Consider the following 22,318-nt stretch of genomic DNA (forward strand, 5'->3'; position numbering starts at 1 on the left):
TTGCTTTCCTTTTCTTGTTTATGGCAATTCAAATTGAGTTTCCTATTGTTTGGAAGTGAACAAATTCTGATACCTAATTTTATTCAAAAACACTCACCAGAAAAGCAATAATTAGACTAATTAACTGGTCTACACTAAAATTAAGCACTTATGTGTGTGAAAAGTCATCATAATTTGGAAAACAAAGTCTCACACAGTAAAAAATATATATAGCACATAGAATTGAAAGATTAATATCTAGACTATGTAAAAAATCTTACAAATCAAAATATGACAGGAAAAATTAATTTATATTCATAATAAAATTGGCATATATACACAATCTTTTTAGAGGATTTAAATGAAAAGTGAGTTCCTGTTAACATTCCACTTCTATTCTCAATACTCAAAGATATCCTTTTTAATCCTTTTCTCTTTGTATTATTCTAGTGGTTAAAAAAAATACATACTAACGTGTACAGGTTATATCATTAAAACTGTGTCATGATATGGGTATGCAAATGAGGCAGGATCCCTCAGTCTGGCTGTTCCATATACAACGCATAGCCCAAAGCCCATCTCCCTTTAAACATGTGGACTTAGAGATTATGGGCTTTCCCCTCGGCTGCAGGATCCTGAGTGCCCAGAGAGTAGTTTTTGTTTTCTCAATTCAGTCTTTAGCTTTTCAGTGTGATCTCCAGAAACTTGTCAAAATAATCAGTGCACTAATCTCACCCCTGCCAGTTTTCAGTGTTGCTATGGATTTGATGTCAATGGTACAACTTTTATTTTTATTTCCATGGGGCGTAGAGAAAAGAAGTAAACATATTTCCTCAGTTTTTAATTTGGAAGCTGTGGTAGGCAAAATTTTCAGATGGCCCCCAAATTCTCATCCCCTGGTGTACATGCTCCTCCTTGTTATCAGTTCAACGCGAATCTAGGTATTGTTGGCAGTGATTTTATAGATGTAAAGTCCCAAATCAGCTCACCTAGGACTGTCTGGATGGGCCTCATCTAATCACACCGGCTCTTACCATTTGAGTCTAGGGGTCAAAGATGGAGGAGGCCAGAGATCTGAAGCACAGTGATGGTGCGCCACCACTGGCCTGAAAATGGAGGGGCCATGTGGCAAGGAGTGCAGGTGATCTCCAGGAGCTGAGGGTAGACCCCAGTTGACAGTCAACAGGGATATAGGGTGCCTAGTCCTACAATCACAAGGAATGGAATTATTCAAACAACATGAATGGACTTGGAAACAGATTCTTCCTCAGAACTTCTGGAGGGCAAGTCAGCCGAGCTGATCTTGATTTCGGTGTTTAAGCCATGAACGGAAAATCTAGCCACATCATGCCTGGACCTCAGAACTGTGATGCTAATTAATGGATGTTGTTTTAAGTCACTGAGTTTGTGGCAGTTTTTACACAGCATAGAAAATGAATAAAAAGTCCAACTTCAAATATCTATCTCAAAACTGCTATACTTTTAAGAAGTTCCACCAGTATTTCTGATACCTACGAGGTTTAAGTGCTAGAACTGCACTCTGCTGTCTTTGTTTATGCTTTTTTCCTGAAAGCAAGTCTCCTGTGGAAGATTGGTTAATGAGGAAGCACCATGGCACTGGGTCAGTGTCATGATCTTTTCTCACAAGAGGACATTTCTCAGTAGCCTTAGAAACCTTGAAGTTTGAGAAAAGCTGAGAGTCCCACTCAAATAGTGAACTTTATTGGAATATTGGCACAATATTGGACAAAACTTGTGGAAACAAATATCACTGCACCATGCAGTCTATGGTATAATACCTTGCTCTTCAAAGTGTGATGTACTTGGAAGTATCTGAGAAGTACTGAATCTTAGACTTCACCCCAGACTACTGAATCAGAATCTGCATCCTAAAAAGACACCCAGAAGTTTGGTGAGCACATTTAGTTTGAGGAGTACTTCCATAATACTCTAATAAAAAAATAATTTAAAAAGCTCAGGTGGACAGTGAGGATAACTAACTCCACTTGCAAGGGCTTGTCTTATCCCTGCAGAGGCACAGGGACAGAAGTTGTTTTGTCTTAATGCCTTTTAGAAATTCACAGTAAATGGGAATTTGGGACAACAAGCCCAGATTGCTCTGAGAAATAGCAGAATTCAAATTAGACAAAATAAGACAAATATCCCAAGCAGTTGCTATAATAAACCAAAAATGTGTTTGAACTATTAAAGTTAGCTTCAGTCAGAAAGATATTAAGTGTAGTCCAAGGAAGAGATATGCTCTAGCTCTTAGAAATTAAAGTGATGTTATTGATTACTAATAGCATAATAATCATTACCTTTGGCCAGTGGGTTAACTCTGAACTTTATCCACAATAACAAAAAATGTTTGACATCTCTGTTGTCCTGCCCAACTTGTAGTAGATTTCACCTATTACGTTCCTCATAGAGTTCGACTTTTCTCCAGACTAAGAAATTATTTTGATTTGTCCTAAGGGAAAAGAATAGAGAGGAATTTTGTGAAGTGAAGAGATAGAAGGGGAAGCTGGGACATAGGTGAGCAGTAACACGATAGATCTTCAGAAGGGTAAAAATCAAGTAAGATTAAAGATATTTTACTATACGACAGATGGATTGGTGTGAGTGATTTATATATCACTTCTATACCAAAATTACTTGGAAGTTATTGAGATGAAAACTTGACGGGCTAAACACTGGTTGAACCTGAACTATCAAATTAAGTGAACTCTCATTCACTGCTTCTACCGATGGTAACTAACTCAGCCTTTCCAGATGTACTTCTCAGATCAGAAATAATTAGGGGTACATGAAAATATAATTTAGAATACTGCGAACCTGAAAAATGACTGTCCTACATCTGGAATGATGACAAGTTTCTTGAAGATAGATGCTGATATTTCTTTTGTACTCCAAATAATACCAAACGCCATAGCCTCTTTTATTTTGTTTTGTGGAAAGGTAATACAGTAGAAACATGACAGCTGAATGCTTCTTTTGAATAGATGGGCATGATGTCTACCGAGCATGCAGACATTTGACCTACTTTGGTGATTTCCTGCCATTTGTAATTCCATAGCCTGTGTACCCCACTGAATTTGGTTTGAGTCAGTGATTGGGTTACGAGTGTAGCGACATTGAGATAAACCATCTCTAAGGGAGAATATTGTGTTTTATGGTGTTCTTTGCACATGGGAATTAACTTTGCTCAGATTAGTAAAGCAGATAATCATATAACAACTTCTTTGGAGTGTAATATTGATCCTTCCCTATCTCTGCCACCGACTTTTAATATGAGAAACACTTAACTTTGGATTTCACTTTGAGTCATAGAAGTTACCAACAAAGGTAGCTGGCACAATTAAAAATTCATTTTGTATTTTTTTTTGCAATATAAGCCAAAGATTACAGTATATTATAAATTCAATTTAAGTCTTATACTAATATTAGCTGAGTTTTATATCTTCTGTTTTACATATTGGCTCCCCTAAGTCTGAAAGAAATGTTTTGTTGTGGGATAATAATGAAGGCAATGACATAATGACTTCATGACTTCCTGGAAGAAATCTTTGTGTAGGAGCTTGCTGTAATGGAAATCGGATTTTTATGCAACTTAATTAACTGTTATCTCCCTTTCTCTCCATATAGTAAAATTAAATGAAGTTTCTTCCTTAAATGATGGAAATATAGTCTCTGTAATGGAAAAGTTGGGGACATCCCCTTAATAAACGTAAAACCGCATACTTAGTTCTTATACTTTCTCAACATCTAAAAAATGTTTATTAGGACCATTTTATAGAGTTATTCAGAAAGAAGCATTTAATTTAGAAAGAAAAAAGTTAATTTCAGGGAAAAAAGGTCTGCCTTTAGATATATATAACTTGCTAGTTCATGAAAAATATGGACTATGTGTTTTTCTCCCTAAAAATTGACCTCTCAAACTACATTATCCTCACCTCAGAGTCAAATTCTTTTGTAAGCCAAAAATTTTATAAAAGAGGTGTAAGTTTTCTTTAAAAGAATCTTTGACATACCTTAGTTTAAGCAAAAAAGCAACTTAAAAACATTTTTAAAGGTAATTTTAATGATTAACAATTGTTTGGATAAAGGGCTCATTTCTCAAATCCTATTTCTGCTGGTATAATAAAACATAAAGAAATTCAGAAGGCATTATCTGTTTTAAATAATATGTTTGAACATCACATATTTTAGAACACCACGTACTGATGAGTATAATAAGGTAGGGAAATAAAATAACCACTGTAAATATTTGGAAGGAAGAAATGAAATTATCTTGTTTTGCAAATTACATCATGTTATAATTATAAATCTGAGGGACTCTAGTAAAACTAACTCATTGAATCATAAAGAAAACTAGATACATTTCTGTATGCCAGTTGACTGTATACAATGATTGATAGTTTTTCTGTATACTAGTAATAAGTACATAGAAATTAAAATTTAAGGGAGTGGGGGGAAAAAAACCCTTGTTTTAGTTTCGCAGACTTCCCTAATGTTTCCAAAACTCATCCATGTTGTTGCATGTATCAAGTCCAATCTTTCTGAGTAAAATTCCATTGTATGACTAGTCCTGTAGATTCCTTGTTCATCTATTACATTTTGATAGATACTTAGGTTTTTTCTAGTATGTATTCCTTTTTATGGTTTAATATTTTATTGTATGGATATACCTCATTTTGTTCATCTATTTTTCAGTTGTTGGACATTTGGGTTGGTTTTACTTTTTGGATATTATGAATAATGCTGCTATGTACATATGTGAACACTTTTTTTTACAAATATGTTTTCAGTGGTCTTGGGTATATTCCTAGGAATGGAATTTCTAGGTCATATGATAAATCCAGTTTCACTTTTTGAAGAACTGCTAAACTTTCCTAAAGTGGCTACACCATTTTACTGTTCCAATTTCTCCATACCTTCACCAATACTAGTTTTCCTTTATTTTTTATTTTTTTACTGTAGCCAAGTTAATGGGTATTAAGTGGCATCTCATGTGGTTTTGATTTACATTTTCTTGATTAGTGATATTAACATATTTTCCATGTGCTTATAGGACATTTGCATATATTCTTTGGGAAAATGTCTATTCAAATTCTATGCCTTTCTTCAAATTGGGTTCTCTGTATTTTATTGTTGAGCTCTAAGTGTTCTTTATATATATAGATACTAGACCCTTATCAGATATATTATTTACAAATATTTTCTCCCATTGTAGAGGTTGTCTTTTTACTTTCTCGACAGTATCTTTTAATAAATAAATGTTTTTAATTTTGATGATCAACCACTTACATTTAAAGAAATAAGATAATGAGGAAAAAGCATTTTATATTTACCCACATATTAAACACTCTAGCTCTCTTTATTTCTATGAGTAGATTTCAGTTTCTGTCTGTTAACATTTTTCTCCAGCTCTAAGATCTTCCTAATATTTTTTATTGTATAGGTCTGGTAGCGACAAGGTCCTTCAGGTTTTATTTATCTGGTAATCTAGTGGAGAGAGGTGAGATAGTTAGCTTTCCTATTTAAAATCTCTGTTTTATTTTTTATAACAAGCCTGTTTTAATATTATCAGACAATAAGAGTTTAAAAAGAGGAAACTATATTCAATTTCAACAAGGGTTGAATTTATTCTTTAAGGTGATCTTGCTCTTATTACAAATAAAAAAGATAACAGAATTTCATGTTTGGTCTTTTAATTTTTTCCAGATTAAAGTTTCATGTCCTTCTATCCACTAAAACTTAGCTATTCTTCAGCAAACCATTTATTGAAAATATTCTTTTTTTAAAGATTATTTATTTATTTAGTCATGAGAGACACAGAAAGAGAGAGGCAGAGACGTAGGCAGAGGGAGAAGCAGGCTCCATGCAGGGAGCCCAATGCAGGACTTGATCCTGGGACTCTGAAATCATGCCCTGAGCCAAAAGCAGATGCTCAACCACTGAGCCACTCAGGTGTCCCTAGAATATATTCTAAATAAGAAATTCACTAAGGTATTTCTAGAGGGGCAGATAAAGTCAAAATAGAGGAAAAAAGATTTTCAGAAAATTAGGTCATCCTGTTCTACTATTATGACTATATGGGTGGAAACATTTCAGAATAGAATCTATTTTCTAACTTAACTATTCTTTATTGTCAAATGTTCTTACATATATTCAATGATAATCATAAAAGCATGAAATAATGTTGATATTATAAAGTTACTTTCTATTCACAAATCTATAACTTTAAAGAGTAAAGTCCTACAGAGAAAAACATTGAAAGCAATATAAAAATATAGGCTCCCAGACACTTGAGAATTATTCATAATGCTACTTTACATGATGCTATCATGATGCTAATTATTCATGATGCTACCCTAAACATTCTCTGTATCTAGTCTGGAGGAAAGAGTAGACACGTAATTCAGCATTTATTATTTGAGCTATTTATAGTTCTAGGTGATCAACTGGTATTTCACAAAGTGAGCTATGTTTTGACAACTTGAGGTTCTTTATATAGATGATGAAAAATATAATTTTTAAAAGTGAGTTTAATCTATACAGGCAACTCACCAATACACTGCAATTTAGAGGAGGAATGATATTGTGAGGTGAAGGTTTGTTATGCCTATTCTCTATAACAACTGGATGATTTATTTTTTTAATAATAATTTTTTGAATATAAATCATATTCTCTAAGCAAACATACAAATAATTAAATCCCTCTACAAAATAACAGATGTTCGGTTACATTCCCATCTAATTATTACTGGTAATTATAGATAGTTTTTAAAAATTGCTTATAATTAAATATATGATCTTTGTAACATTTTATTATGTTTTATTTGGCATTGTACAATGAATATTTTCCCATGTCATTAACTATACTTAAAGCAATTTAATGACTGTCTAGTATGTCATCATGTAGTATACAATTTATTTAATTGGTTCTCTTTGATCAAACATTTATATTTTAAGACTTTTGTGACATGCTCCCAAAGTATTACTTACTATTTCATCATCAACATTTCACAAAAATAAAAGAGATTTGTTTCCTAATGGAGGCCCCAACCAAATGGGTATTATATAATTTTTTCCTACTACATTGTTATCTTTATTGAATTTAATAATTTATGTGTATTGCAATAGCTTCATAAATTCTCTTCTCTTTCTACACTTACTATCAATCAATACTCATAACAGTAAATTTAAATTTTAAACTGAAATATTTTAACAGATTTTAATTTAGATATAACTTACATACAAAATTTGCAATTTGTAGTATGTAATTCAATGGTTTTTAGCATACTCACAAGACTATATAACCGTTACCACTATCTAACTCAAGGAAATTTTCATCAGAAGTGCTTCGTATCTATTAGCAGTCACACTCCTCATTCCTTTTTCTTCCATTCTCTTGTCAATGACTAATTTAATTTCCATCTTTATGGTTTTGCCTGTTCTGGACATTTTATATAAATGGAATCAGAGAGAACGTGACTGTGCAGGAAAAAGCACATCAGGCTTAGGTTACTTTAACTGTGCACATGACCAAGAAAGGTCTATTTTCAGAACTGGCCCTTGACCAGCTCCTGAGTCTTGAGTTCTCAGCCCTTAAAATGTTCAACTGGATGACTGTTTTTGTACACCAAAGGCCTTGCACCAGGCTCTATCAGTTTGCCCCTTATATTTTATGTTAACAATGCGATTAATGTGAACGCCTGTTTTTTTGCCCTGCAGGTCTGGAGTCTGAGTAGCTGAATGTGAGTAGCCTGTGAGACTGACTCCAAGGAAAAGTCCTGGATACCCAGGCTCCTGTCAGCTTCCCTGATTGACAACACTTTGCATCTGGTGGAGCCCATTGTTGCTGTGACAATTGAGTGCATTCCAGGTGACATCACCAAGAGCATGCACCCGGAAATTTACCCCTAATCTCTTCCAGACCTTCTCACAGACACTTTTTCCTTCTTCCAGTCAGCATCCTTTGCCGTGGGAAATCATAACCATAAATATAACAGCATCTAGTTCCCAAGAGTTTTTCTAGTGAACCATCAAGTCTGAGGATGGCCTTGGGAACCATCAAAACAGGGACTTTGGCTTCTTTCATTTAGCCTCATGTTTTCAAAGTTTATCTATACCTAGCATGTATCACTACTTCATTTCTTCTTCATTGTTGAATAATATGTCACTGTATGGATATACCACATTTTGCTTATGAATTTATCTGTTAATGGACATTTGGGTTATTTCTACTCTGGGTATTATGAACAATACTACTATGAAAATTCAAACACAAGTTTTTTTCTGTGGGCTTATATTTCAGTTTTCTTTTGTATATCACTAGGAATGGAATTGCTGAGTCACCTGATAACTCTATATTTAACTTTTTGAGGAACTACCAAATTGTTTTTCAGAGTGATGCATTATTTCACATACCTACCAGTACGAGAGTTCCAATTTCTACACAACCTCATCAACCCTCATTTTCCATTTTTTTATTATAGCCATCCTAGTGGGTACGAAAAGGTATCTTGTGATTTTGATTTGCATTTCTCTAATAACTATTGATGCTAAGCATCTTTTCACGTGATTATTGGTAACTGTGTGCCTTCTTTGGAGAAATGTCTATTCAAATCCATCCTAGTGGGTACGAAAAGGTATCTTGATTTTGATTTGCATTTCTCTAATAACTATTGATGCTAAGCATCTTTTCACGTGATTATTGGTAACTGTGTGCCTTCTTTGGAGAAATGTCTATTCAAATCCTTTGTCCATCTTTTGGGTTGTCTTTTTATTGTTGAGCTGTATGAGTTCTTTATATATTCTGGATACTAGACTCTGATTATATATATGATTTATAAATATTTTCTCCCACTGAATGGCTTGTCTTTTCACTTACTAGATGGTGTCCTTAGAAGCACAAACACAAGCACAAACTTATTTTGATGGAGTTCAAAATATTTATTTTTTCTTTCGTTTTTTGTGCTTTCTATGTCATATGCAAACTATATTAAACATTCAGAAACTCCCCAAAATAATATGGCATAGAACTATGTACATAAAACAGAGATTTAACATATTTACTTATTCTGCAATACTTGTGTATTTTTTAGAAAGTAATATATGACTTAACATCTGTCTTTCCTTGCTCTTCTTTTCGGTCAGAGTAAACACAAATCCTGAGTCTGGTATGTGCCATTTCCACATAAATTATTTTAAATAATTTTATGATACAGGTAAAAATATTCACTTTATTATAGGATTATTTTATTGTTTAAAACATTTTCATAAATAGTGTCATGTACCTAGCTTTTTTTGTTTTTCTCTATAGTAATGTTTTTAAATTTTATTCATGTTCTCATGTAGATCTAATTATTCTCACCTTGGTATCACGTTCACTTACATACATACATAAGTTAATTTATTTTTTCATTTTCTACAAATGTAAGATTAGGTTGCTTTCAATTTTTTTTTGCTTTTATAAATAATGTTTTGATGTACATCTTTGTACATGCCTCTTAGTGCACAAAGGGAAACGTTTTTAATGGTATCTACCTAAAAGCAAAATTTTAGATTAAAAAATATACTTATAATAATTTTACTATAAATTACCACTCTGTTGTAATAATTTATATCCAACCAGTAAAGTATGAGTCAAGATATTTCTTACTTGTTCATCAACATTTTGTTAGAATTTATTATAAATTTATCATAAATTATAAATTTTGCCAATGAGATAGATATAATTTGGTATCTTATCAAATTATAATTTGAATTAATCTGTTTAGTAGTAATATTGGTCTTCATATGTACTGGCTACTGGATTTCCTCTTGTAAAATTTCTGTTCATATTTTTTGACCATTCTACTATTGTTTTTTTCTCCTGATAGCTTCTTATAGATTTGTTACAGTTTTTAATATATTCTGGATATTAATGCATACCAGTTGCATGAATTGCTCATACCTGCATTTTTATTTTTATGCTACCCTTTACAAAGAAAAGTTTTAAATTTTAGTTTAATTCATTAATCTTTTCCTTTATGATTTGTTTTGTGTCATGTTTTGAAACCCTTTCCTACCCCACTTTCATGAAAATATTATATTTCTCTGAAACAGAAAGATTTCATTTTATTTTGGGGTATTAATCCATCTTGATTTGAATTTTACATACCATAGGCATCAGGAAATTAATTTTATTTTTCCATAGAGAAAGTCAAGTATTCCAACTCTATTAATGAAGTAATTTATCATTATGCATCTATGCTGATATGTTATTCACTTATATAAGAAATTCTTGCATATGAATTATCTGTTTTTCCATTAAGTTATTGAATGACTTATACTAAATCTGTCCTTGGATTTTTTTATATGTTTTATTACTCTTGTGAATGCTATCTTATTTCTATTTTATTTTTAATGGGATTTGCTGTTTATAATTTTGTGCTTATTTTGCATTAAAAACTATCTATTAAAAATTTCTTCTTAAAGTATATCCTTTAATAACACTGACAGTGAGGGTCTATGAGTGGCAAATTCTTTTAATCTTTGACTGAGAATGCCCAATTTCATCCTTACCCTTGCAATATATTTTTTATCTGTATATAGAAATCTTGGCTGATAGATTTTTACCTTCAGCACTGTCAGGATATCATTCTATAATCTTTTTGGATTTTTTTCTTTTTGCTTTCAAGAGGCTGTTGCCAATCAATTTTTTTTCTTTGTTGGTAATGTAGCTTTTCTTTCTGGTAGCATTTATGTTTTTCTCTTTACCCCTTTATCTTCTTAATATACATAATTTCACTAAAATATGGTCACAGTTAATTTCTTTTTAATTATTGTACTCAGGACTTTTTAGCTCTTTCAATTTTAGGATTCATATCTTTTATTAATTGTGGAGAGTTCTCTGCCATTATTTTAAAATTATGATTTTTCACACATAGTCATTCTCTCCTTCTGAAATTTCTATTTTAATATAGTAGATCTTTTTATCCTTTATTCAATGTTTCTTTCATATTTTTCATCTCATCAACTTTCTATATTGCATCTAAGAGTAATTTCCTCAGATATTTCTCCTAATGCATTATCTCTTCAACTATTTCTAATCTTCTTTTAAACCAATCCATTAAGTATGCTGTTTTTTATTTCTGCAACTACTTTTTGGATTTCTGGAAATACTTTTTATATGTTCTCAAAATCTGTTGACTGTTTTAAAAATGTACACTATTTATCTCTTTATTTATACTACGTATTTATTACTTGTGGTTTATATTACTTTATTTATCTTCAGTTATTTTAAACATTCTTCCTTTTGAGGCCCTCAGAATATGGTTTTACGTCCTAAGTTCAAGGGATGCTAACCCTCCTATTTGTTTCTGCTGACTCTTGTTCATGGGGAATTTTTTGTGGCATGCTCATCTTCGGTAGAGACAGTTTTTCCTTTAGCAAACTCATAACATTTGAACTGTAATTTCTCTCCAGAGAATATTTTGCATTAACTTACCAGGAAATAAACTGAGAGGAGTTTATATATTGATTTATCAGCTTGGGGATTCCTCGACATTCAGCTGATACAAATTTCAACTCCCCACCAACTTGTGATGCAATAATTTTTACTTTCTATTCTACCTAGAACCCTGTAGCTTCCATGTTTCAGTGGTTAGAGATTTTTTTAAAAATTACCCTTTTTCTGAAGTCTTTAGAAAAAAAATCTCAATGTTACCACTTTCCCATTTGGGAACCCAAGGCCATATCTCTTATTCCTATTGGACATTGAAACTCCAGGCTCTGACATTAGGTCTTATGTCCATGTCCAAGTATCTCTTTACTTTGGTGACAATCCCTGAGCTTATATTACCTATTTTCAGTTTACTTGGCTTCTATCACTTGAGGATATTCCTTTCTTTCTTTTGGACTGTTCCATATATTTCAAATTTTGGTTTAATTCAGCATTTCTATGTGTTGTTATCAGAAAGGTTCAGTATTAAGTCAGTGTTAACACATTTAGTTCTAAGCAGAACAGTACTGGGAGCAAACAAAGCACCTGTAATTTCTCTATTTATAAAACTTAACTGCTTCATTGTGGGCTACTATGGTCAGTTTTCGTAAATGACACATGGACTATTTAAAACAAAGAGGAAATCTCTGTATATTAATATCAGTTTATTTAATCAAGTTTGGTAAGCTTCTCCAATTCAATTTTATAACTTCACACTTGATTTGCTAGGCTGAGAATTCTATGAAATTTCCTTAACAGTATTATTATATCTGTGTCCATTTCTCCTTGTGTTTTCAACAGCTTTTGTTTTATGCTTTATTAGTATATTTTATTGAATGCTTTCTTAGTGAAAAGTTACCGCATATGTGCAATTTATGTTTAAAACCTTAAATTAAAAAAATTTTTTTTAAAAATAAAAAAAATAAAACCTTAAATTTAAACTTAACTTATTCTAATACTCTGAGCCCTTCTTTCTTTGTATTGCATTTGTTTGGTAGATATTTAAATACCTTTAAAGACCCCAAGTCAAAACCGAGTGTGCCTCTTACAGACATAATATGGTCCATTTTTCAAATCCTAACTGATATGAACATACATTATTTGAGTATTTGCTATCATTATGGCATGGGTCTTTTGTCATCTTATTTTATGCTTAACAGGTTGACCTCTAATATTTTTCACTGCTATTTCCTTTGATATATAATTGTTATTTGTTTCAATTTCTTCACTGATAATTTAGAAAGAATATATATTTTTATTTATTTCAATAATAAGTGGATACCCGTATTTCTGAATTAGTAAATTAAAAAATCAAACAATATATAATGTTTCCCTGTACATATCTGTAGAGGTTATAGTTTAACAACTTGTATATGCCCATGAGTATTTTTCTAGTCAGATACAATTCTTTTTGAGTTAATGCTGGTAGTATATATTTTTCACCAAATTAAATAATTTCTTAATATTTCCTTCTGCATTTTATGTCTTTGTAGAGATTTTTCTTTCTTTCTTTTTTCTTGATTAGACTTCTGTAGGGGTCTATTATACTGCCTTTACTATTGTTTTACCATAAAACTCTGATTCCTAGATTTATTATTTAAGTTTACAGCTTTTCTTTTAAAAATGCATTATATTATATTCTCCTTTTATTTATGTTGCTTTATCCCTCTCGCTTTCCTTCTTTGTATGCTTGTTTTTCTAACTCCTTCAGTTCTTTATATATTTCATTAAAGGCTATAAATGCACTTCAGAATAGCTTTGTACTCAATCTCCTGAGTTTTGATAGATATCAATCTTAATGTTGGCGCAGATATTTACAGTTTTAAATTTCCTCTTTGGCTAAAGAGTCATAAAAAATGATATCTTTACCTTTTATTTAATTTGCTTATTAAAAACATCTTGTTAATTACTAGTTGTTTTTTTAAAATATTTTATTTACTTATTCATGAAAGACACAGAGACAGAGAGAGGTAGAGACACAGGCAGAGGGAGAAGCAGGCTCCCTGTGGGGTGCCAGATGTGGGACTGGATCCCTGGACCCCAGGATCATGCCCTGAGCCGAAGGCAGATGCTCAACCACTGAGCCACCCAGGTGCCCCTAATTACTAGATTATTGTGTGTGATTAAATATACAATCTGCTCACAATTTCTGTTTTGTGGAATGCATTCAAGTTTGTCAACATTTGGGGCAACCCGGGTGGCTCAGCGGTTGAGTGCCGCCTTTGGCCCAGGGCCTGATCCTGGGGACCCGGAATCGGGTCCTGAGTCAGGCTCCCTGCATGGAGCCTGCTTCTCCCTCTGCCTGTGTCTCTGCCTCTCTGTGTGTGTGTCTCTCATGAATAAATGAATAAAAATTTTTAAAAGTTTGTCAACATTTTAAGATCACCTGAAAATATTGCCTATTTTGTCAGTCTTTTTTCTACCAATCTACATTAATCGAGATTGTGTAAGTGCTTACAAAAATCAATAATGGTAGTGGCTTAACTGAAACAATAAAGTTTATTTCTTGTTCTTTCAACAGTCCAATGTGGCTATGACTAGTCTGGTAATCTGCTCGAATGATTCAGGGATCCAACTTCCTTTCACTTCCTTAGGGCACTATAACCCTACCCTTTGTGAAGCAATCTACAAATTGTTATCTGCCAGCAACAAAATAAGGAGCTTATAGCAACATATAAATCAACTGCATTACTTATCACAGTGTTTAATTCGGTCAATATATTGTTCATAGCCAGACTTTCTCAGTGAAGGAAGCAGTGCTGCTCTAGGCCCTTCCAGTGCTCTATGTGTTTTCTGTATCTTATTGTAGACCAGGAAGAGAGACAGCACAGAGAATTGTTAGGAGACTGCTTTTAGTAGTAGTTATGCCCAAAAGTGGCATTTATCATTCTGTCTACATTTCATTAATCACAACTCACGTAACCTTAGGCAACAATAAAAGAAGCTGGAAATATATGGGAAAGCCAATGCCCAAGAAAAAAAAATGATTTTTGTGAACATAGTATAGTGTCTCTGCCACAACGTTTTCTGTATTTTCTTTTCCCTGTGTTCATCATAGGAGTATCTGTAGCACTTTTTATTCCCAATCCATTATTTGTGTGTGTGTGTGTGTGTGTGTGTGTATATATATATATATATATATATATATATATACATTTCTTCATTCCTAAAACATAAAGAAGACTTTCAATTGATACTTATTTTAAGACACAATGTTGGGCTTTGTTCTTCTGTTTTCTTCATCTGACCTTGTTTTCTCAGTTTACACGTACTTTTTAAAAGACATCATTAGGTTGGTTTTCTGCCAACAGTAAATAACAGGACTAGCTATGTCCACCCTGCTGCCTTGAAGACTTTTTCCAGTTCTGATCACATGTCACACTGTTGCTGTTGGTACATTTTAGAAACAGACATGAATCAGATGCCTGGTGAGTATTATTTTCTAAAGTTTTCAACTTGTCTGAATGGTGCAAATAAAAATTTTAAATGCTAGTCTCACCCTGATTTGTATTGTTAGTCCCACTTTACACAAAATAGTGTAGTTTCCTCTAGATTTTTAGAGTTTGGGGGGTTACAAAAGATTTCTTGATTTTTTTTTCTTATAGGGCCAACAATTTTCTAGAATAGAAAAATTGTTTCATTCATTTAGACAAATGGTTTAATTTTTCCCCCTTCTAACGGCCCAATAAGAATCTTCCACAGCAACTTGAAGAACACATTTTCAAATTCATGGTTCTTAAAGAGCCACCCCAAGAATCTCCAAGCACGAAAACAAACCCATTCTATAGAATCTCTGTGATAACTCAGCTGAAAGCTAGGAATATAAACATAAAATCTAGTGGGGCGTAAAGATCTAAGGAAGCAAGTTTACTACAATTAGCCTTACAGGAGTGAGGAATTTATCTCTCAGTGAATTTTAAGCAATTGTATTTTTACTTTATGCTTGGTAGCCTATTTTGAAAAATAATTGCAATAATTTATCTAACTTGTTTTGCTGCAATGTAGTGTGTTTTAAATGGACTTGCTTTGTTTGAGCTGCTTTGTCAATATTATAGACTGGGATATCTATATTTGGGTGCCAATCACTGGGTTTTTTATTTTTTATTTTTTTTGCTGTCGTTACTTATTAATCTTAACATCACAAATGATCATGTTTTTAAGTGTCACATAGACCTATCTAATGATGTTTGGGTTTTTTAAGAACTCAAGACTATTCATAGTTATTATAAGGACTCAGTTGTCATTGGATTATCACTGTCTCTCTTATATGACCAATGTATGTTTTATTACCTTGTATTTATTTTATTTCTCATATCACTTTTTAGATGTAGCAATGATAGATTACTCAAGGTAATAGGACTGGAGTTCATTTTCTTCAGCAAGAACTTTCTAACCCTTTAGCCTTCTTTAAAAATCAACACCTTCTTTCCCATAAATACCTATCTTTGGTAGCCATGCCTTTTTATGTTCACCTCAGAAATAAGATTGGAAGGCAATTTCCTATGGTTGGTCAAATTTCTGGGTAACCATGGGATGAACAGAACTTAGTCCTATACTCCTATGGTATAGATTGTGATGACAACACATTGGTATCCAACACAATTGATCTCAGAATTGTTTTCATCTTTTTGTTTATATTGAGTATTGGTCATAGGCAAATGTTTTCTTCTTTTCATGGCTTTCTCTTTAGAGTTTTATAAATCTATGTTTGAAAGGAGTTGGGAAAATCTGCAAGACGTCGATACTAAAAAACAATGGAGCATCGTCGTATTTTGTCATTGTCATTCCTAAATTGTTTCATTTATTCTACAGCAAGACCAAGGTAGATTTTATATTAAGATGGCTTGTTTTCTCTATTTATAGCATCCTATAGCAGCTACCATAGCATTTATTATGTGGTAGATATAAAACTAAATATGTTTTTAAACTCACTTGTGGGTGAAGGATAGTCTTATTTTAGGCAGCAGTCAGTAAGTTCTGAATACTAGTTGATAGCCTCAAGGGCTCTGGGATGTGTGTGTGTGTGTGTGTGTGTGTGTGTGTGTGTGTGTATGGTGGCAGGGGCTGGGGGTAGGGGTGGGGGTGGGGGTGGGAGAGTCTGTATATCTCCGTGATTCGGTGGCCACAGGGTGTAATAGAAACAATGTTGAGTCAGCGGGACTGGGTGGCGATGCTGGGATTCTGTCTCTATCCCTTGAGCTTTGGTCTTCAACTACGACCTTGGGAGGCAGGACTAGATTGTCACTGAGGGCATTTCTACCTCTACAATCATTCAGTTTATGACAGGGCCCTGAAATATGCCATTTCCAAAGCTGGATATTTCTCAATCCAGTTCTAAATTATGATAAATGCTCTAAATTAAAATATTTATTTAAGAGAATCATGAGGTGATCTATGTATTCATTATTAAACACTGACCATTCTCTCTAATAAAGAGAGTCAGCTCTTCTAAACTGCTTCACTCAGGAAGGTTGATGATATTTCCCTGTGTAGGTGGCTGACACCTTTGGGTACTTTTGATTTTCTATTCTAACTTTACTGCATCCTAATGTTTCTGTGATACTGATGAACAATCTGGATTTCTATCTTCTTAAAGAGCTACACTGGATACTAGATGCATTATTCTTGAAACAACTTGTTCTTTTTATTAAGGCTAATCTTTGGGGTATAAATATATACATACATGCATCCTTCAGATTTGTCTTTGTAATTTCTGTTCCTCCTTCCTCTCATTGCTGGTCTCATCTTTTAAGTTTTGAAACTTTTTCTGATCCATATCCTACCTTTCAGAAACTTAAAGTAATGCAGCCATTTGTTAGATACCTATCCTATTCTTAAAGCATAACTCTGAAATATTTGCCAGTTATACCAAAAAAAGGAGACTTTAATTCATTTCACTGAAAGATACTATCTCCTTTTCTTCCTTCCTCTAGAGATATCCCTATGCTCTGATTTTTTCCTTCATCCAAGCCACCTGAGACATCCCCTTCAACTTCCCTTCCCCCTCCACTGCGCATAAGTTTTCAGGTACCAAGGTGGTAAAGAACTATCATGTGTTAACTGACAACTGTGATTAATTCATAATGACCAACCATCAGGAGAGTATGGCAAAAGATGAAAAGTTGCATTCAGGCTCCTCAGAAAGGTGACCTAAGGTAAATAATTGAATTTTGCTATAGGCAACGGATGGCTAAATGAAGGGAAAGAGGTGTGCATTCAGAGTCTAATTCTAATTCTAATTCTGCTTGAGGACCACTCACTGCAGATAGTCCAGTCTGAATGTCTTAGAAGGAATGAAGTGTTACGTGATATAATACATTACTTCCATTATCGTGCTTCCTTTGTAATATGTAAGGTCTATTTCTTGGTGAACTGAAAGATTTTAGTGATAGTACTTAATGGTATAGATACTGTAGCTTTCATCTTGTTTTCAATGATATAAATAGCACAACCTGTAATTCTAATAGAATTTGTCCACTTGTCAGGAGGATGTGTCTGACTAATGAATAAGAGTCAATTACTCTGACGGTATTTCCTCATATTGAGATACTATGACTCTAGGACAAATTTGGAGATATATTTCAACCATTATCCAAAAGGCAGTGCTTATGTGCAGATCAGGGGTCTGCAAACATTCTTTTGTACCGGGGGCTGATAGTAAATATACTTGGCTTTGTGGGCCACTTAAGAGATCTTGGTTGCATCTGATTCTTTTTTTTAACATCCTTTAAAAATGGAAAAGGTATTAGCACATGGTCCTTACAAAGTTTACCAACTTCTGCCTTAGATTGCAAACATTAAGAAATTGCCATACAAAAAAAAAAAAAAAAAAAGAAATTGCCATACATAGATCTTTATGAGCTTGCTCCCTTAGATAACAATATTCTCACTAAAATAGACTAAACTTAAATATTACAATTACAAAATTAAAATATAATCCCAAGACAATGGGATGGAAAATACAGCTATCTAATTGTTAATAAAGCTTTGATTTTTGTTCTCAATATAAGTAGGCTAAGGAGAATATATGAAAATGAAAAATGAAAAAAAAAAGCTATTTAAAAATTTTCCTATCTGGACAAGTTCAAGAACACTAGGAGTTTTAAATCACAATGGAAAAATGATCATCTTTAGTCAAACCCAATTTACTCTTTACTTGAAACTCATTGTTATATTCATATCTACACCATCTTAATACATCCATTTGCAACAAAAACAATTTATTAAAAATTCCATTCTGAGCATAAAAAACATCTAGCATATATCAAATCAACACTCAAAATGCTGATGGTCAGTGATAAGAATCAGATACCATAGAGAAGTATTCTCTTTGTAGATATCAGAGAGAGTCTTTTTATCTCGGGAAGAGAAAACAAGGGATGCTTTCAGAAATACTACAATTAGTTGGTAGAGTCCAGGTATTCATTAGATATGATCTAAACAAATAGAAATAGCTTGATTTGTAGCTGATTTTGTAATAATGTGCAATCATTCAAAATGGTGAATAAAAAGAATGCACTACTTATAAACTGAAGTTTTACATTAACTGAACACAGGTGACCAATTGGACAAAACTCACTCCTTGCCTTTTCTGAAACTCTTCCTCTTCCTATGTGGTGCTGGTATTCTGGTAAATAATTTAGTGATTCTGAAACCAAAAAGAATTATTGGTTTAAGTCTCCTCAATTCTAAGAAGGAAGGGCTTTTTTTACATCAGCAGAATGTTCATAGCAGGAGAGAAATACAATTTTCCTGTGTAGTATAAATAAAGCAAAGAAACATTTATCACTGAAGTTCTCAAACTATTTGGTGTTGGAAAGTCTGATCAATCATTTGTGTATGTGGTTTATTATTTTTGTTTTGCTTCTTTTTTCCACATATAAAAAATAAGCAACTTATAAGTAACCTGAGTGAAGAGTCAACATGAGTCACAAATACACATTCTAGAACAGAAACTGCACCGTATCATTTAAAAACTCCTGAACAGAACAGAAAATTTCTATTACCTTTTTGTGCTTCAAAGGAAACCCAGTGTACTCATATCTCAAAAGTCTTTTGGTGCAGACTTGTGTTTTAAGCAAGTGGAGCAACATTGATTGCATGTTCTCTTTTCTAAGGGAGTTTTTTTTTTTTTTTTACTAAATGCTTTTAATATTATTAATTTCTTCTCAATTATGAATTGCTCTATTTGTGAGAAATCATTCTGGGCTGAATACTAAAGCAAGTGTGTAATATGGAAAGGCAACTAAATGCATTTCAGTCTCATTGATTTTGTTTTCTTTTACTTGGCAAAGTATATTTCCATTCAATGAAATTTAATTACTCACCAATTGTGTGTGAAGTCTTGTGCTATAATAGATATATTATAGGATACCAAGACAGATCAACAATGGCCCTGGTTCTGAAAGTCCTTAGCTCTAGTGAGCATGACAATCAAGATACCCCAAACAGTGTTAAAATAGGCAGACCTATTTTTGTTTGAAATATCACAAACAAAATAAAGCTGCTTCTACCCTGATTGTTCACAGTGGCTATCTTGGTCTTGCTGTACAATGATTGAGCAGCTGTTGTCTAAATGTGTCCCTCATGGCTCTCGTTACATATGTGATGATAAGAAAGCTTACTCTTAAAATTAGTAGCTGATATACAAAGAAAAGGCAGGCACAGAGACAGATACAAAGCAAGAAAGTTGAAAACTATAAATAGTCAAGCGACTCTGAAGCCAATTATGAAAATGGAGAGTTAACAGAAATGCTTTGAAAATACTCTTAAATTTCTAAGGCAACTCATTCAATCTCCCTAAAGATTTGCTAATGTGCTAGTGCTCTGATAACAAGCTAGGTGCATAGATAAAGAAATCTGTGATTCTCTTATTTAGAAATGGTTTTCTATTCTGTAGAATGTGTAAGGTATGATTGTACATTTTGGGAGCAATTAAAGCTCTACCTCGTCATTAGAGTGAATCCATCCAGACAGAACCATAAACAGCCAGCCCAGTCCTCTGTGGGAGACGAGGATGTACACGTTTGATTAATGGTTGGTACTGATGACACCTGGAATCCGAACAGTTGGAGTCATACCTCAGGAAATGCTTCAAGGACACAAGGAAGCACCATCTGAAGCAACACAGATGCTGATAACAGAGAAATAGTTATATCCAGGATGAACACTGTGAATAAAGGAAGCAACTGAATTTAAATAGAAACCAGAGGGCAGAAAGCAGAGCAGGAAAGAGCCTAAGAAAGAACAAAAGCAGTGGGCGGGGCAAGCGGCACCTGCTCTCATGAGTCACAAGCCTCTTTCCCCTCCCTGAGGGTCTTTCTTGAGCGGGCTCCTCTTCAGTCTCCCCTCCTCCACTTGGGGCCCCCAATCATTCTCTCCTTTAACCTCTGTTCTTCCCTTATTTTAACTCCATCTCCAAGTCTTGCTCATTTAAACTTTTGTTTTTCCTGCTTGGTTTCCCCTCCCCCACCCCCATTCTTTTTTTTTTTTTTTCATGAAGGATATGACCCATATTTCTATGATTAAAAAGTTATGGATTCATTTAAAAAATGGATATTTATTTCTAGGTAATGACATTTATACTGATGACATTTTACCGAGCCAAGACTCATTTATGAAGAGGATCTATAAGTGCAAGTCCCACATGGCCACAGTGGTCACGGTAGGATTTCCGAGGAAATAGAGGTCATGGTTGCTCATCAAGCCTTATGTTCAGGTACCTTTTCTGAGGCTCGGTTTATTTGTATCTAAAGTGGCGCTGATATTGCATTTTTTTGAGGCTGGAAATTTATCTCACCGAAAGCTGAGGTTCTGAAATGACTATTTATGAAGAAATTGCTTTATATCTGTTTCTTAAGAAGTTTTTGTTCTTTTGATATGTTTTCAAAATTATGCTCTGTTGTAGCTCGGACATGTATTTCCCAGCCCTCAAAGAAGAATTTTTATCAAAAGAAAGAAAAGCACCTGACCTTGCTAACGATGGCTGCTGAGAAAACAGACAAAATAGCTATTTTATATGACTCTCAGCTGAGCCAGTGATCTGACTGTAGGAGAAAAAAGCTTGAAGCAATTTACTTCCAAATATAAAGACCGAGAAAAGTCCAGATGGATATAAACTATACTCTTAGTGAAAGATACACAACTACAAATATTCATGTTGCTGGTGAGCAGATGCATGATATAGGTGTGATTCCTTGTCAGCCTCATGAGTAAAAAAATGAGGCTTCTCTTTACAATAAATTTAGAGAGACTAAGTGTTAGTAAAGTGAAAAAGCCTTTGCTAATTGGAAGCTTTTTTGGCAAAAGAGTTAAAGCTCATAGTAAATGGAGAATTCTGGAACCAACAAGGTGGACAAGCTTCAGGAAGACTCTAGTCACTGAGCTTATGCAAGATTAGGGTCGCCCTGTTATTGTATTGATAAAGCAAAGGATTTATGAGTTTTACAACTATTTTCAGAAAGTGATGTTATCTATATTTTAATACATACATCATCGAATTTAAGTCATGGTTCATTTTCTTAGTTGACCATCAGAGGTCACGTTCACTCAGTGAATTATTATCCGTTATGACAACATACTTCAACTATAGTTACTGCATCAAGGGGAAAAAGGTTCACCTTCTAACTCCCCAAGCATTGGCTGTGCAAAACACAATCTATTTGTTTAGCCTGTTATTGACCTAACAAAAATTTGAGTTTATGCCCTAAGCATTGGGGATGCAATAATAAACAAGAAAGACACAGTTTCTTCCCTTACAGAAAGGAAGAGAGAAAATTAAATTACAATTGATCCTAAGAAGGGTAATTCATAAATATACATAATCCTGTTTGGGATGGCCTGAAAAGG

General features: G+C 33.4%; 1 protein-coding gene across 3 annotated transcripts in view; it reads right to left on the reverse strand.

The window, feature by feature from the left end:
• LOC144293670 (uncharacterized) overlaps positions 1-22,318 on the reverse strand; it is a 370,284-nt gene that overhangs the window by 18,209 nt on the left and 329,757 nt on the right. For 2 of the 3 annotated variants that reach the window (XM_077864647.1, XM_077864646.1), the window contains 2 exons: positions 2,298-2,449; positions 1,779-1,868 (listed from right to left, as the gene is read on the reverse strand). In XM_077864647.1, coding sequence (XP_077720773.1) covers positions 2,427-2,449 — 23 coding nt within the window. In that variant the 3' untranslated portion in view covers positions 1,779-1,868; positions 2,298-2,426. Of the gene's footprint in view, positions 1-1,778; positions 1,869-2,297; positions 2,450-19,049; positions 19,119-22,318 lie in introns of all 3 variants that reach the window. The other variant, XM_077864645.1, reaches the window with a different exon arrangement.

Source organism: Canis aureus, chromosome 22 (genome assembly GCF_053574225.1).
Source record: "Canis aureus isolate CA01 chromosome 22, VMU_Caureus_v.1.0, whole genome shotgun sequence".
Lineage (NCBI taxonomy): Eukaryota > Metazoa > Chordata > Mammalia > Carnivora > Canidae > Canis > Canis aureus.